Genomic DNA, 18,126 nt, shown 5'->3' with positions numbered 1-18,126 from the left:
GTTTGAACAACTATGATATGCTGCTGACTTCCAAATCCACATCTTCACAGTTCCAGTTACCTACGAGAGGCCCTTCAAACTCAGTACGCCCAATGTGGAGCTCATTACCTTTCTCCCAAACCAGCTCTTGCCAGTCTGTTGGGTGGAGCCACCAAGCATCCGGTCAACCAAGCCAGATCATCTTGGAATCGTCTGGGCCATCCCCACTTCCTTTTCACTTTCCACATCCACTCAATCTTTCAAATCTCTCAAACCCACATTTGTTATTTTTTTCTAAGACCTTATTTTTTTAAGTCATCTCTTCATCCAACGTGGGGCTGGAACTCAAAACACTGAGATCAAGAGTCATGCACTCCACTGACAGAGCCAGCCAGGTGCCCCCACATTTCTTTCCCATTTCTATCGCTGCTGCCTAGGGTCAGGTCCTCCTACTATCTTGTCTGGATTACTGGAATTGCCTCCTCTTTGGCTTCCCTACCACCAGTCCTGCCTTCCTCCAACCATCAGCACAAAGTTCAAGTTCATTTGGTTTAGCAAAGTGGTCTTTCTAAAACAAAAATATGATAAAAACAAACCAAAAACCATGTCTGCTTAGAACCTGGCCAAGAACACTGGAGAAAAGTGCATTTCCAAGTATACTTCGACATCTGTCTATCTCCACAACATCCTTGGGGGGTGGTGCCATTTTGCTCATGCTTCCCCTACATGCCAGGCAATTTTACTTCAGTATCTTGCTCATTCTGCTCTGCTCTCTCTGCTGGAAACAACCTCCTGCTTCCCCTTGCCCCACACAAACCTATCTAGGGGACGTTCTTTGATCTTCTAAGAGTCAGCTGTAGCATGGCCTCTCTGTGAAACCTTTCCCACCTCCTTAGCTTGTGCCTGCAGAGTTGAATCATCCATTCCCTCCTGAGTGCCCCCACTGACCCTTTACTGGTGTGTATTGTAGCATATATAACATATTGTTGCCTTTTTTTTTTTTTTAGAGAGAGGAGGGGGAGAGAGAATGGAGGGGTGGAAGGAGAGGGAAAGATAGAGAATCTTTTTTTTTTTAAGATTTTATTTATTTATTCATGAGAGACACACAGAGAGAAGCAGAGACATAGGCAGAGGGAGAAGTAGGCTCCCTGCGGGGAGCCCAATGCGGGATTTTCTTTTTTTAAGATTGTATTTATTTATTCATGAGAGACAAAGAAAAAGAGAGGTAGAGACAGGCAGTGGGAGCCTCCATGCAGGGAGCCCGGGGTGGAACTCGATCCTGGGACTCCAGGATCATGCCTTGGGTCGCAGGCAGACACTCAACTGCTGAGCCCCACCCAGGCGTCCCCAATGTGAGACTTGATCCCAGAACCCCGGCATCACACCCTGAGCCTAAAGCAGACACTCAACCACTGAGCCACCCAGCTGTCCCAAGAGAGAGAATCTTTTTTTTTTTTAAAGGTTTTATTTATTTATTCATGAGATACATAGAGAGAGAGAGAGAGAGAGAGGCAGAGACACAGGCAGTGGGAGAAGCACACAGAGAGCCTGATGTGGAACTCAATCCCGGGTCTCCAGGATCACACCCCGGGCTGAAGGCGGCGCTAAACCACTGAGCCACCTGGGCGTCCTGAGAGAGAGAATCTTAAGCAGGCTTCATGCCCAGTGCAGGGCCTGACGTGGGGCTTGATCAGGACCTGAGCCGAAATCAGGAGTCAGACGCTTAACTGACTGTGCCACCCAGGCGCCCTGTTGTTGCCTTTTTAAAAATACTTGTCTCTACTGTTGTAAGTTCCATAAGGGCAAGGACCGTGACTTATCTGTGTTTACATGTTACACCGGGTATACCATAGGTGCTCCATGCATGCTTGTAGAATGGATGAATGAAGATGAGCTATTACCTTCTTGAGGTTAATGAGCCTGCTGCCCACCAAGAGGAACTGTGCCAAATCCCCTAAGATGACAATGTCCTGGTGCACTGTGACTAAGACGGCAGCTGTAACACTGGATGGTGTAGTCAGTAGAGAGTGTGGGGAGTAAGCTCTGAAGAATCCCATGACAAAGGGACTGAGCAGGGCAGGCAGGAAGTTTATAGATTGTGATGTGGGTCCAGTCCTAAGATTAAGGAGGTGTACAGAAATGGACGCTTTGCTGAAGCCTTCAGGGATGGTCAGAGATCTGAGCTGTGGACGGGACACAGATAAATTGGGCTCAGTAGGGCTCGGCTCAGTACCTAAAAGGGAAGGTAGGCACATCACAGAGGAAAGCTCTAATTTGAAGGGATGGGCCAAACTCTCAGGAACGGGGAGTGAGGGTCTAACTAACCCCTCCCACACTCCAGCCAGTCTAATTTCCCCCGCTTCAGCTGGATCTTGGAGACCAGTCCTGGGGAAAGCAGGAGATGCTATGATGTTGAAGGTGCACAGGACCAGCAGGTTTGCCTTCAACACTTAATTATATGTGAGCTTCGGCAACTTGCTCACCTTCCCTAGGTCTCAACAGCCTCACCTGCAAATTGCGCACACACTGACGTGCCTCAACCACTTTACAGGATTGCAGTAAAGGTCAAATCGTCATCATAATAATAGCTATTCTTTTTATATCACTTCCTATGTGTTCAGAAGCTATGCCAAGTGCTTTACATATGATATCCTCACAGCATCTTTGTAAGCTAGAACTTTTTTTTTTTTAAAGATGTATTTACTTTAGAGAGAGAGGGAGAGAGAGAGAGAGCACAGGGGAAGGGGCAGAGGAGGAGAGAGAGAGAACTTCAAGCCGACTTGCTGCGGAGCTCGGAGCCTGACACAGGGCTCACTCTCCCAACCCTGAGACCATGACCTGAGCCAAAACCAAGAGTCGGACGCTTAACCGACTGAGCCACCCAGGTGTCCCTAGACAGAACTATTATCAGCTCCATTTTACAGACGAGTGAATCGAGGTTCGGGGAGGTAAAACGCCTTGCTCAAAGTCAATTGCTATCAAGCGAGACGGCAGAACTGGCTTTTGGGTTGTTGACCCGTGTTCTGGTTCCCCAGGCTGTGTATACAGGTACGTAGCTGACCTTGCAGTCTAGGAAGCAGCCACAGGTTCCTTCTGTATCGGTAGCACAGTGCTAGTGCTTCACAAGGTTTCGGGGAAAGACAGTCCCTTCTTTTTGGCCTCAGAAATGTCCCCCTGATGGATCAGCTTCCTCTCCCCAACCACAGGGGTTGGTGAATGTAACTGTATTGAATAGTGTCTCCCCCAAATTCATGTCCACCCAGAACCTATGAATGGGATCCTTTTTTAGAAATAGGATCTGTGCAGATAGAATCAAGTTAAAATTACTTGAACTCATACTGGATTAGGGTTGGCCCTGATCCAGTGACTGGTGTCTTTATAGGAAGAGGGAAATTTGGACACAGAGATACACGGAGAAAAGATGGCCATGTGAAAACGGAGGCAGAGAATGAAATTATGCTTCCACAAGCCAGGGAACACCAAGGATTCTGGGAACCACCAGAAGCCAGAAGAGACAAGGAAGGATTCTTCCCTAGAGGCTTCAGAGAGAGCATGGGCCTGCTGACACCCTGGTTTCAGATTTCTAGCCTCCCGAACTGCGAGAGAATAAATTTCTGTTATTTTAAGCCACCCGGTTTGTGGTACTTTGTTAAGGCTCGGTAACCCAGCGCTGCGCACATCATAGCTGGGTGCCCTAAGTATGGGTGGAGCAGAGCTTGAGAGACCAGTTAGATGGACTGGGGTGTGTGTGCCCATTTTGGGGTGATGAGGGAGAGCGGTATAAAAATAAGGTGTTTACTCATCCAGCCACTGACAAGCTTGTAGACAGGGTCTCTGCGTGACTTTGCACGTGTGTGTTTGTGTGTGAGTTGTGTCTGGGGAGTGTGGCTGCTGTCTTGTTTTTTTTCTGGATGCGAGGAGGGGCATTCTTCAGAATGGTAATAACTTATGAGGATTCCTTTTTGGGAAACGCTGCCCCCACCTCCGGTCATCCTCTCCACGCCTAGATGTTGGATGATGAGGCGCTGTAATTAGAGAGGTTAAGAGGGGCACCTGGGTGGCTCAGTGGTTGAGTGTCTCCCTTCAGCTCAGGGCCTGATCCCAGGGTCTTGGGATCGAGTCCCACATCAGGCTCCCCACAGGGATCCTGCCTCTCTCTGTGTGTCTCTCATGAGTAAATAAATCAAATCTTTTCTTTTTTTTTTTTAAAGAGAGAGAGAGAGAGGTTAAGAAACTTGACCACGTTTTCATGCCAGTTAGTAAGAAAAGGAAAAAATCAGATCTAGAACTCTGGTTCCAAAGACCTAGCCCCCTCCATGAGCTCAAATTGTTTCTCAAACTAAAGAAAGCGAAGTCTTTTCTTTTTTCTTTTTTTTTAATTTCATTCACCCATTCATGAGAGACACACAGAGAGAGGCAGAGACACAGACAGAGGGAGAAGCAAGCTCCATGCAGGGAGCTAGAGGTGGGACTCTATCCTGGGACTCGATCCCCTGACTCCAGAATCATGCCCTGGGCCAAAGGCAGGCGCCCGCCCAACTGCTGAGCCACCCAAGGATCCCCCAGCAAAGTCTTTTCAAAAAGATATGGGCGATTCAGTTAACCTTCTATAACTACTCTTCTCTAAATTTGAAAGCAACACTTGTTTATCTGTAAAATATTCAGAAAACATTGAAATACTTCAAGAAAAAAGTAAAAAAAAAAAAAGAAAGAAAGAAAAATTCTCTATCATGGCCATAACTACTGATCATATCCGGTAATCCCTTTCCACTCTTTCCCCCATACAGTTAAAATCAGAATAATAACTGTAAATAGGTTGGTCTTTTGCTTGCTCATTTAACATGATCACACAAACATCTTCTCACCGTATCAGCTTTTATAAACATAATTTTGTAATCGCTCCATAACGCTCCATCCCATGGATGGGCCCTCATTTATTGGTCTTCCATCCCTGCCTACTTTTTTTTTTTTTTAAGATTTTATTTATTCATGAGGGACACACAGAGAGAGAGGCAGAGACACAGGCAGAGGAAGAAGCAAGCTCCATGCAGGGAGCCTGATGTGGGTGGGACTCGATCCCAGGACCCCGAGGTCACGCCCTGAGCCCTGAGCCCAATGCAGATGCTCAACCCCTGAGCCCCCCGAGGCGTCCCTATCCTGCCTACTTAAGTCTCCAGCTGTTCACAACCATCAACACGCAACCTGTTAACATTTTTTCCGCGCGTGTTTTGTCATCTCTTATTATTTCTTGAAGACGGGTAACAGCAGCCCGTGGGGAATGGGTAGGGGCAGTTTTAAGGCGTTTGTTTGCTGCAGAACGTCAAACTGCTGACCTCGGGGCAGGATGCGCCTCCCGCAGTGCCCCCCTCCCCCCGCCCGCCGCCCCACGCCCCTGCAAGACCGAGCTCAGCTCAGCCCTGCAAAGGGGCGCCGCAGGCTGCGATCGCACAGGTAGTGCGTGCAGGGATCCCCGCCGCGGCCCGCAGGGGTGGGGGGAGGCGGGCGGGACAGGGAGCGGAGGGGGATGGAGGGGCGGGAGCCCGCGCGCGCGAGCCGGGTGCGGGGCAGGGAGCGGGTGAGGCGGGGTTGGGGGGGTCCGGGGCCGATCCCCGCGCGCGCCGCCCCGCCCCCGCGCGAGGCGGCCGCGGCGCCGGCCCCTCCCACCCCTTTAACACTTAAAGGGACACTCCCCTTTAAGGCGGGCGCCCGCGCGCCCCGGCCCCGCCCTTCGGGGGCGCGCGCGGCGGCGGCTCGGCCGGGAGCGCACGTGCGGGCGGGCGGGCGGGAGCGGGGGAGGGGCGGCGCCGGGGGCGCGCGCGCTGGGCGCTGCTGGGCTGCGGCGGCGGCGGCGGTTACTATGGCGGAGTCGGCCGGAGCCTCCTCCTTCCTGCCCCTCGTCGTGCTCCTGCTGGCGGGCGGCGGCGGGCCGGGGCCCCGGGGGATCCAGGGTGAGTCCCCGGCCGGGGCGGAGGCGGCGGGCGCGCGCGAGGCCCGGGGCCGCGGCCCCCTCCCCAGGCGCACGGCGCGGCGGCGCGGGGGGCGCGGGGGGCGCGGGGGAGGCGGGGGCCCGGCGGGCGCGGCGGCCCCTGCAGTCCGACCCCGCGCCGGCCCCCTCCAGCGGGGCGGGGGCCGGGGAGCCCCGGGGGCGCGCGGCCGGCTCCCTGCTCCGCGGAGGGGCGCGGGTGGGCCCCCGAGCCGCGGGGTCCGCGCGTCCAGGGCCGGGGGCCCCCCCCCAGGTGCTCTGTGCCGCCCCGAGGTCTCCTGGTGCTGCGAGCCCTTGCGCACCTCCAATGACAGGGGCAGGGGGTCTCTAACCTTCCCTTAGGGACCTGCCCTGGGGCGTCCCTACCTCCCCTCCCTCGCTCGCGTTCTGGAGAGGGAGCCCCCCCGCCCCGACGCGCAGCCCCTCCGAGTTCAGCGGGGCACCCCCCCCCCCACGGACACATGCCCGGAGGAAGCGAGACCAACAGGCCCCTAAACGTGGGTTTTTTTTTTTTCCCCTTTTTTTTTTTTTTTTGAGCTTGGCTTTGGAATCTCTCTAACCCTAGGAAACCTGGTTCCAGAACGGTTAATCTGCATCTAGGTGTATTTGCTTTCCGCCTGGCTTCCCCCCGCCCCCCACCCCCAGCGCACCGCACCCCACCCCACCCCACCCCACCCCACCCCAGGGGGCCCATTCAGGTAGTCACTTTGTGGATGCCTCTCAGGTGAAATCCTAGAACCTCCCTCCTACCCCCCAAGATCATGTAAAGATCCCACCCCTGGATGGGCTCCCCCTCACCCCCCACCCCTCCACCCCTCCGGCCCTTGGTCAGCACTTATTTACCTGCCCACACAATCCCTGTGGCCCGGCCCTGCCCCCCACGCACTCCCCCACCCTCACACACCCCTCACCTTCCAGCCCCCACAGCCTTCTGCTCCCTGATCCCACCCCCACCCTCCTCCCGGATAGAGGTGGGTACCTTTCCGTGGGACACACCGGCCTGGGCGTGTTGTTTATGAGGCTTTGGGGGCTGAGAAGAGCCGCCGAAACCCTAAAATACCCCGATTTAAGAGAGTCGTCTGGGATGTGTTTTGGCATTGGGGTAGCAGATGCAGGTTATATTTGGCAGTTCTATCGAAGTGATTATTGACCCACAGATGGATCCGGGAGAGGCGATCAGGGCTGTATTGGCCCCTGATGTACAAAGCCCGGGCTTTGACTCCTTCCTCTGCAGCCCCTCACCTCCCGGCTCTGGGAGAGCCAGTGTGCAGTTCTGTGGCTGCCCTCGCCACTAAAAATAAAGATTCTCAGGTGGGCTCAGGCTTCCTTAATAAACCAGACACACGCGAGAAGACATCAGCCTGCTTGGGAGTCTGGAAAACAAGTTCATTATCGCCAGCTTTGATATTTGTTCCCAGCGGTGGAGCCTGTGCAGTGGGGTCTTTGTTCGCTGGCTAATGCTTGTGTTAGGCACCTCGTGTGTGTTCCTGGGGCCCGCCGCTCTGCGCGCGGGTGATCTGCCGTGGGGTCTGGTGGCCGTGGGGAAGGTCTGCGAAAGGCGGCTGACAGTTGTGGTGAGATGATGCTCTCCGTGAATAATGTTTGCTTGCCGGGCCTTATCGTGGGCCATGTTTCTGGAATGTGTAACATAATGTCATTTCTCTAGTAGGATAGTAAATAAGGAGACTCAGTCTTGGGGGTTGTCATTCTTGCGTGTGTCCGGAGAAATCTTGAGGTTCTTCCCATAGAACGTTTTGTACCCTGTCCCTGATATATTGAAGATTTTTAACCACCATTTCCCTGTTGATTTGGTGTAGCGTCTGCGGGGTTTTTCTTGTGGTGAGCCTAGTTAAGAATGTTTCACTGGTAATCCAGCTTAGGACAGAGGGGTTTTTTTGTTTGTTTGTTTGTTTTATTTTATTTATTTAATTTTTTTGGTAGCCTTCCTAAAATGGATGTTTGTTAGGGTGAGGATGGGGTGGGCATGATGGGGAGTTAGTTTCTTTTTTTGGTAAATTGGAAATTAGGTTGTGTGTCCAGCAAACATTCTCGAAGGCCTTTAAACTTCTTGGCCAGACACTACAGTTTTTTCCGGGACACATGTAGTTGCCAATAGTGCATGCTACAGAGACCACTGTTGCAAAAGGCTGGAGTAAAACGTCAGTTCTGGGAAAAATAGAGGCTGTGGGATAACAAGAAGTTGATTGCTTTCCTCCCCTGCACTTCCTCTGTGCGCTCCCCTAGGTGAGCTGGGGGAGTGGCCGGGCCGGCAGCCCCGCGCCTGCCCTGCCGCTCCCTGGGACTTGACATGAGGGCAGCGGGGCTGGGTGCTCCTGCTGGCGCATTAACCGCCACTTGGGAAAAGGCCGGTGACCAGGAGAATGAATTCCGGGTTATGAGCAGCCTTCACTTGACAGGCGTAGCAGGTTTTTGAGGCCTCGCTTTGGAATTTTCACATGGGTCTTTGAAAATGTAAAGTCGCCTTAGTTGGTGGAGGGAGAACAGGACATTCATTTCTTAAGACAAAAGCAACGAGGGAGACATTTGAGGTTCTGATAGGAACATTCTGAATTTCTGTGAACAGACTTGAAAATCTAATTCCAGGCCAAGTCCTTGTACTCTCGTTGAGTGGACGCGGATTTGGGGTGCAGTGGGAGTGAGCCCTGTGAGGGAAAAAGAGAATTCTCTGGTTGGTTATTTGTTAGAAGAGCTCCTGGAACAGATGTGATTAAAACATAATAAAATGGCCACTCTGGTTAAAGGTTGGGGCCAGACGGAGGGAGGAGGCCAGATCGCAGCCCCGGAACTTTGCTCCCTTACAGGTTGTCCTTGAGCGAGTCACTTGCTTAACCTTTCGGTGACTGCCTCAGTTTTCCCTCTGCCGTGCGAGGAAGTAGTCCGTGGAGTTCCTGCTGGGACATTTGTGAGACTCACTCACTGATAGCCAGTTGGCGGAGAGGTATTTTTAGACACAGTCTCTGACTTCAGGGAACAAGCAATGTTGGGTTACTTCTTATCTTATGGGACAGAATAACATACTCTCGGGGTTGATAGAAGCACCACATGCCACAGAGTGGTTCACTTCTTCGGATTTGTGCCTTTTTTTTTTTTTTTTTTTTTTCCCGTGGACCGTTTCAGATTTCCTCCAGGTAATTTCTGTCTTTTGACAGGCGCTTACGTCGGAGACCGGGCAGGTACCTGTGCTAATCAAAGACAGTCTGGAGGGAGTGACCTGCTTTAGGCTTTATTGGTTTGGCAACGTTTTAATTCTTACGCAACTCTGGGTATGTTTATGGCACTATGTAAATGTTACATAAGAACATGGAGGCTGAGAGGTGGCTGGAATGGTGCCTGTGAACACAGGAAGGTTAGACTGAGGACTTCATCCGAAAGGACCTTGGGAATCTGCAATCAGCACAGGAAGAAGCTGCACTTCATTTTCCTCTAAAACCCTTTTTAGATGATTGTGTCTTTCAGGTGGACTGCTGTGTTATAAATAGGTTTATTCTCCACCGGTGAGCTAATTGTAACCTTGCTACCAAAATATGAATCAGTAAACGAGGAGACGAGGAGACGTGCTGCTTCTTTCGGCGTGTCCTGTTGGAGCTGCTTGTTGCGTTTGGGAACATGAGTGGAACCGCGTTGCAGTCTGCTCTCATAATAACTCGGGAGTACAGGGTGTCGAGGTGGAATGGAATTCTCAGTTCGTGGTGCTTTAGATCTTCTTTATTTTTGAAGGTTAAATTAGAATACTGAAGTGGCTCTTTTGTTTTAATTTTGAAATCCTTATTGTTTACTGTTCAAGTTTTGCTCGGAGCAGCAGCGAACATTAATTCTGGAATCCCGCCTCTTTGTCTTGAATTCTTGTGTTACTTGTCTGTTACAGTAGGAGCTGATGTAAGAGGGTCTTATCTCATTTTCCTCTCTGTGTTTATAAAAAGAAGATCCTAGAGTCCTCTTTCTCATCCATCCTTCTGACGTTGGAGGTGCTGCTGGCATTCGGAGCCCATCAGTTCCGCCTCGACTGGGAATGCTGAAGCATTTGAAGGGATCAGCTCCTCAGACCTGCAGTTCAATCTGCATTTCTCCCACTCTGTAGGCACCACCTCATGGCCAGGTTCAAATACCTACCCACCTGCTCTGGGGTTTTGCCCTTCTCAGTGCCTCTCGCACGTGTGGTTTGACCTGAGCTTGGGCTTCCAGAGGTACCGTCCCTGCTCTTGCCTCTTCTCTCTGCCTGCTGGCTTCTCCATCAAGGATAGATGTAAAACCAAGCAAAAATACGATTTCAGAGTGTATCTCTCTTTCCCTTACTTGGTAGAGCTGCCAGCGTTTGGTTGAGCCCTGAAGTTTGCATCCCAGACCATCTTACCAGCTCGCCGGGTTTCAGAGACAGTGCCACTTGAGGCACTGTCTGGTATTCTTGTTGGTTGAGGCAGCTCTGGTATTCTTTTTGGTTCTCTTTCTTCTCTCTCCACTTCATCCTAAACCTGCATTTGTCTTACTAAATATTTGGAATTTTTTTAAAGATTTTATTTATTTACTCATGGGAGACACAGAGAGAGGCAGAGACACAGGCAGAGGGAGAAGCAGGCTCCCTGCAGGGAGCCCGATGTGGGACTCGATCTCGGATCCCAGATCCCGGGATCACGGCCTGGGCCGAAGGCAGACGCTCAGCCGCTGAGCCACCCAGGCGTCCCTAAATATTTGGAATTTAACATGATGAAAGTAATTGCCCGTCCCTTTAGAGTATCCATCACTTCTGGTATTTACATGATTACATATAGGAGAGTTCTTTACTCATTAGGTTGGGTATATGCCTGGAATGGTTCTTGGCTTGGGGAAATAATCCCAAGAGAATAAGATGGACAAAAATCCCTAAATCCCTAACTGTCATGGAACTTAAAATAGCAGTGGCTTAGACAGAAAATAAATAAGTAAACACAATTCTCAGTCCTAAGTGCTCTGGAGAAAATAAAACAGAATTATGTGCTAGAGTGTGCTGAGAACCACCATGTCCTCTCTCAGATTCACTGTTTCATCTGTAAAATGAGGCTCATATAGTCAAGTGTCATTATTCATGGTACTTCTGTTCTGTAAAGTTGACTGGAACACTGGATTAGCGAGTACTGAGCCGCTGCTCCTAGGGGAATGACGGGGCTTGTTCCTGTGAGCCCCTGGTCACTATATTTCCACTGACCCATCAGTACATAACCTTGCTATGTATGTGTTTCTGTTTAAAGACGCCTTATTTAATATATATTGTTGGTTCATTAACCTTGAACTTGAGGCCAGCAGCACTATAATGCAAGCCTGAACGACAGTTATCTGATATAGGTATTTTCTCTGCAAGGCACATCATTGTCTGCTTGAGCTTTGGAACACTGGAGAGCATTTTAGCACCATTCTTGGGGGCCATTTTAAACAGTGAAATCCCCACCGCCAGCAAAAACAAAAACAAAAAGGTGAAAAGCATGGCACAGGGTATACTGTGAAAAGAACACTTATTTACAATGTGAAAGCTGAGACAAGAAGGCAGAGCATGGTTACCTTGTTTGCCATCAGCTGGGAACATGTGCATTGGGTGACTTGGTTTTTTTTTTTTTTTTACCACTCTGAACATCTGTGAATGACCATGAAAGCACCGAGAGTATTGATTTGGGGGTTACAGATAAATTTTAGTGAATATAGAATCTATGAAACATGAGAATCACCTGTATTTTGTTAAAGCTATATAGATCATTTGTGGCAGGGAAAAATTATATCCTATGGAATTCTAAGGATTCCTAGATGGTTTCATTGAACCAGAATTTGAATATAGAGAGAAGTCCCATTTCCAGCCTGTAAATATATAATAATCTGAAGTAACTATGCCTATACTTACCTGGCAGGGGAGATACCATGATCATGAAGTAACTATGCCTAAATACAGTGATCTAAGTCAATATATAGTGATAGTGAGCTGAAGATTCCTTTAGCTCACTCATTTATTGAGCACATACCATGTGCCAGGCACTGTCGTAGGTGCTAGAGATGTAACAGTAGGAGAAAGGACATACAAAAATGCCTTCGTTGATGAAGCTTAACCTTCTGGCTTGTGAGAGATAATAAGTAAAATATAAGGTGATTTTTCCTACCGCAGTCTGCCCTCTGCCTCCGCCCCCCAAGATTTCCTGCCTTTGGAATATAGGACCTTCCAATTACTGAGCATGAATCTAGGTACTGCCTTGAAGGGATTTTGCTGATGCGATTAAGGTCCCAAATCAGTTGATCTTCAGCTAAGGGGACTGGTGTGATCGACCTGATCTAACCACACTAGGTCTTTGAAAGCAGTTTTCTCAGCTGGTTGCAAAAAAAGGAAGTCAGAAATGCTCCAGCTGGTTTGGAAGAAAGTAAACATCCGTGTGTGAACTGCCCAGGGGGCCACCTGGCTGAGAGTGGTCCCTGGCTGTCAGCAAGGAGGCAAAAGGGAACCTCAGGTTTCCATCCACAAGGCAGTGGAGTTTGCCAACAACCGGTGAGCTTGAAAGAGGTCCCAGCCCTGGATGAGAAGGCAGCCCGGGCCAACCCCAGTCACGCTGTGCCTGGACTTCTGACCTACAGAAACTGAGATAGTAAATAAGTGGTGTTTTAAAAAATGTGTGTGTGGTGGCTCAGAGGGATATGTGAGGAGAAGGGAAGCAGGAAGGGAACTAGCTATCTAAGGTAAGCTCAGGGAGACTGAGACCTGGTGCCCGGTCATGCTGTTAATGGAGCTCTCATGTGAAAAGTCCTTGGACCGCACGTGGCCTTCGCCTACTGCCAGTTACCTTTTCCTAGATATTTATGATTGATTGGAGGAGAGAGGGAGAGAGGAGATTGTGGGTGCTTTGGAGATAAGTTTTTTTTTTTTTTTTTTTTTAGGTAGTCCCAATGTTTGGGTTGAGGAATCTGAACTGAAGCCTGTCTATTTTTATTAGGTAGTTATGGTGAACCTGTCTTGCCCCAGATCTTCGTGTGTTGACTTGGTGTACACTTGTGTATTACAGTTTATTTTATTTTATTTTTTTAAAGATTTTATTTATTCATGAGAGACACACAGAGAGAGAGGCAGAGACACAGGCAGAGGGAGAAGCAGGCTCCCTGCAAGGAGCCTGATGCGGGACTCCCCCTCAGGACCCTGGGATCCTGACCCGAACCGAAGGCAGACACTCAACCACTGAGCCACCCAGGTGCCCCTGTATTACAGTTTATAATCGGGGTCGATAAGATTGAATTGTAATCAGTGTTCATTTCTAACATCCAGGACCAAGCTGAATGGTGAGAGGGATACTGAGGAAAGAGTCTGTCCTTGCTCTTAAGAAGTTTACACGGATTGACCTTTCTTCTTGTTGCAACAACCACACAACTAGGAAGAGTTTTGACCCTTCTCGTGCACCTGGGTGACAGAAGTAGTAAAGGCATCTGGTTTACTGAACGTTTACTATATACTCAGGTGTGATGCTGGGGACTTGGGTTATGTCAGTTACTCTGTGCAGCTACCCTCTGAGCATTCTCATCCCCGTTTTACAGATGAGGCAACTGAGGCATGGGGAGGTTCAGTGGCTCAGGTCTATTGGACCCCAAAGCATGTGCTCTGAGTGCTGTACTGTCCCACATCCTACGAGGACTGTGCAAGTCATTTTCTAACCAGTCTCTGCCTCCAGTCTCACACCTGTCATCCATCTCGTTGCTGGATTTAACTTGGGGGAGAGCATGCCCTCTGCGTCTTGTGGTTCCACTGCTTTCATGTGGCCTCCAGGATCAACCCAGACCCCTTCACCTGGCATCATGGTGCACCTGATGTGGTCTCATCTTCCTTACTGTCCTTGTCTCCAGCTGGAACCTGGCATTGTCCATTCGCTGTGGACCTAATATGCCTTGTGTTTTGCTTGGCCTTGGCCTTCTCTTCTTGGCCAAAGTGACCACCCTCCAGTGTGGGACCTCCTTTGTCCTTCTGCTGTCCCGCTGGTCAGTGGTTCTATCCTCTCTGCTTTTCTCTTTGGTCCGTCTGCTCCTCCCACTCTCCCAGCCTCTGCCCCGTAAAAATGGATGCTAGGAACTAGTTTATTCTTTTTTATGTGGCTTTGTCCTGTCACAGACCCTTGCACATTTTAAGTACTTATAATAAGTTTGTTTAATTGGATCCATTCAGTTTTTTCCCATCCTCTCAGCAATATCCTAGGTAAATAATTCCAGTTCTGGCCTGCTGTGCTTTTGGTATCTCCTCTATATGCAGTTGGGTTTTTTGTTTTTTGTTTTTTTAAGATTTTCTGTGTTCATGAGAGACACACAGAGAGAGGCAGAGACACAGGCAGAAGGAGAAGCCGGCTCCGTGCGGGGAGCCCGATGTGGGACTCGATCCCGGGACCCTGGGATCACACCCTGGGCCAAAGGCAGATGTTCAACTGCTGAACCACCCAGACATCCCTCTATATGCAGTTTTTATCCCGGTCACTCAGAAATGCTGCAAACATTTGAGTTACTTGGAACACGATAAGCTCTCTCTTCCTACCTCACCTCTTTCATCTCTGTTTCATTCTACCACCTACCCATTTTATTCCAGCCAAATGTGCTTGATCTCAGCCTCATTAGTTTTATTCTCAGCCCTGGCTGATTTTTTTTTCTCCTTCATTGTCCCAGTTGCCTGAAACCATTCCTCCTATTCCTCTTCTCACTCAAAACCGTGACGTACACGACTCCTCTCCACTCATCCATAGTATAGTAAATAGGTCAGGAAGCAAATACAAAATACCGCTCATAAACATCCTCCCCTGCCCTAATGAGCCACAAAAACGTCTATTTAAGTGCAACAAAGAAAGAAAACAGAATGGTTTTCCATGTTCGTTATAAACTGTTAAGTAAAGGAGAAGTACCAGGTTACTTGCAGACTGTCCGAATGGGACAGCTGAGTCCATACGCTTGGGTCCGAGGAATGACCAGGCACGCTGTGTAGTAAGACGCGCTCATTCCAGTTTTACCGTGACACTCTCCTGGGCAGCAGGTGGGCCCTTGCTAAGATATTCAGGTATTTACAGTCAGCCATAAATTAAGTTGCAATGACAGGTCTCCTTAGCATAAACATCAAACGTCTCTTTTTGAGGGAGAACAAAGCTTTCATTCTCTAGACCTGAGGCTTAAGGGTGAACTTGTTTAAACAGCTCTCTAGGGTTGGGTTTGTCTCCAAGTAGAATGTCAGAAAGGCAGTTGGTGGAATAGATAGTGTGTGGAGCTGGCTTTTCAAACACCTTTCTCTTATGCAAACCCCATTCCGAGACCTTTTCCCAGATTGGAATTAAATACCAAGCTTATCAAGTGTCTTATTGTTAAATCTCTGGTTTTTTTTTTTTTTCCCCTCCTCATACAAATAGCTTCCTTTATTAAGTCAGTTACATTTTTTTTCCTAAGTGCTTTTTTTTTCACCAGTACAGTTTTTGGTTTTGTAGGTACTACTCAATTGCACATGTAAAATTTGACTTCATTTTGGCCCTTGGGTACTTGAGAGGTTTGGTTTTATTTTGTTTTAATGTGTTTTTAAAATCTAATTTTGATGATTATGAAGGGTGAAGATGTAACTTGGGTCTCTTTTATCAACCAGTAGCATCTAATTGCTTTACTTTAACACTGCATGATATTTCTACTTAGGTTTGGGTTTTCGCTGTTGGTGCATTGTCAGTTCCCAGTTATTGTCTCCCGTCACCCCTACCAGGGGAACCGACCGTTACCTCTGTTTCGTGATGGTTTCATGCCCGATGCCTCCATTTTTTAACCTGATTCAGGATTTTCCTAAACATTTTGGCAGTTGTCTAGATCAGGAGTTACTGGACAACATTTTTCTTTTTTCTTTGCCTTTTTAAAGCAGCACGACCCTTTTAAGAATACAAATGTAGAAATGTATGTACAGCAGATAAAAGCCACTCCTGGGAGAGCCCCCTTCCCTCTCAAGTTATTAGGCTGAGATTTATTGCCTGAGATTTATTAAGCGCAGCGCTATTTGCCAGGCACTTTGCTAGACACCAGTGAGAAAATGGTGAAGCAAAGCAGGGCAGTGGCTCCCCCCTTGTGGAGCTCTGAGGTTCCTGGGACATCTTGGAGAGCACAGGGATTCAGGATGAATACAGTCTGAAGAACACGAGACCTCCAGGTTGTTTTTTCCCTTGTTATTTATTTATTAATTTAAGTAACCTCGGCACCTACGGTGGGGCTCAGACTCATGACCCCAAGATCAAGAGTTGTGTGCTCTACCCTGGGCCAGGTGCCCCAAGTTGGTTTTTTTTTTCCTCTATGCACGTATTAGGTGTTTAATGTTTTAGTTTTATAATTGAGATTATACATACTGCTTTTCAAAGACTTGGTATTTTTTAAATTTATGGTAAAACACAACAGAAAATTTACAATTTTTAACCATTTTATTTATTTTCATTTTTAACTATTTTAAAGTGTATAATTCAGTGGTGTTAAGTACTTTCATAATGTTATCACCACTATCTAGTACTAGAACTTTTTCCTTACCCCAGAGGAAACCCAGTAACCCATTAAGCAGTTACTTCCCATCCTCCCTCCCACTCTGCCCCCAGCCCCTGACAACCATTAATGTGCTTCCTGGATATTTAATGTAAATGGAATCATAGGGCAGCCCGGATGGCTCAGTGGTTTAGTGCCGCCTTCAGCCCAGGGCGTGATCCTGGAGACCCGGGATCGAGGATCGAGTCCCACGTCGGACTCCCTGCATGGAGCCTGCTTCTCCCTCTGCCTGTGTCTCTGCGCCTCTCTCTCTCTCTCTCTCTCTCTCATGAAAAAATAAATAAAAATAAATAAATGGAATCATAAGCTTTCACTTTACATAGTGTTTTTAAAGTTCATATTGTAGTGTATATCAAAAGTTTATTCATTTTTATGACTGAATAATACACCACTGTTTGAATAGACCACATTTTGGTTTGCCTTCATTATTTGATAGACATTTGGGTTGTTTCCACCTTTGACTATATGCGTAGTGCTACTATGAACATTCGTGTGCAAGTTTTTGTATGAACACTTATTTCCAGTCTTTTGGATATACACCTATGAGTAGAATTGCTGGGTTATATGGTAATTCAACATTTAATTTATGGAGGAACCATTGAACTGTTTTGCCCTGAGCCAAAGGCAGACCCTTAACCACTGAGCCACCCAGGCATCCCATCTTTTTCATTTTCTTATGGCCTTCCTAGTGGGTGTGAAGTGGTGTCTCGTGGTTTTGATTTACACCTACATTTAAAATTCATTTGCATCTGGGATGATATTGGACATCTTTTCATGTGCTTGTTGGCCATTTGTGTATCTTTTTTGGGGAAATGTCTATTCAAGTCCTTTGCCCATTTTTTAATTGTTTTATGTTGAGTTATGAGTTCTTTTATTATTGTTATTATTTTTTTTTATTCATGAGAGACAGAGAGAGAGAGGCAGAAACATAAGCAGAGGGAGAAACAGGCAGCATGCATGGAGCCTGATGTGGGACTCAATCCCAGGACTCTGGGATCATGCCCTGAGCCAAAGGCAGGCGCTCAGCCACAGCCACCCAGGCGTCCTGGGTTATGAGTTCTTTATGTATTCTGAATACTAGGCAGTTATTAGATACATGACTTACAAATATTTTCTCCTGTTCCATAGGTTGTTTTGTATTCTCTTGATATTGTCCATTGATGCACAGAAGGTTTTATTTTTTTAAGATTTTAATTGTTCATTTGACAGAAAATGAGAGCCCAAGCAGGGGAGCAGCAGGAGAAGAGGGAGAAGCAGGCTCCCCCCTGAGCAGGGAGCCTAATATGGGGCTCAATCCCAGGGCCTCAGGATCATGACCTGAGCCGAAGGCAGACAGACGCCTGACTGACTGAGCCACCCACGTACCCCACGGAAGGTTTTAATTTTGATGAAGGCCAGTTTATGTATTTTTCTTTTGTCACTTGTACTTTGGGTATGCTATCTAAGACAGCGTTGCTAAATCCAAAGTCCTGAAGCTTTACCTCTGTTTTTTTTTTTTAAGTTTTAGAAGTTTTAGAATACAAGTCATAGCTTTTATATATTTAGCTCATTGATCCGTTTTGAATTAATTTTTTGTATATGGGGACGCCTGGGTGGCTCAGCAGTTATACATTTGCCTTCGG

General features: G+C 48.1%; 1 protein-coding gene across 2 annotated transcripts in view; it reads left to right on the top strand.

Annotated features, from left to right (window-relative positions):
- Window positions 1-5,780: 5,780 nt before the first annotated feature.
- The window catches only part of ACVR1B (activin A receptor type 1B), a 35,961-nt gene continuing 23,615 nt past the window's right edge, over window positions 5,781-18,126 (top strand). For both annotated transcript variants that reach the window (XM_072797845.1, XM_072797846.1), the window contains exon 1: window positions 5,781-5,927. In XM_072797845.1, the coding sequence (XP_072653946.1) occupies window positions 5,837-5,927 (91 nt within the window). In that variant the 5' untranslated portion in view covers window positions 5,781-5,836. The remainder of the gene's footprint in view (window positions 5,928-18,126) is intronic.

The sequence above is a fragment of the Canis lupus genome, chromosome 25 (assembly GCF_048164855.1).
Source record: "Canis lupus baileyi chromosome 25, mCanLup2.hap1, whole genome shotgun sequence".
Classification (NCBI taxonomy): Eukaryota; Metazoa; Chordata; class Mammalia; order Carnivora; family Canidae; genus Canis; species Canis lupus.
Note: the sequence above shows the minus strand (reverse complement) of the source record. Positions and strands in the feature narration are given on the sequence as shown.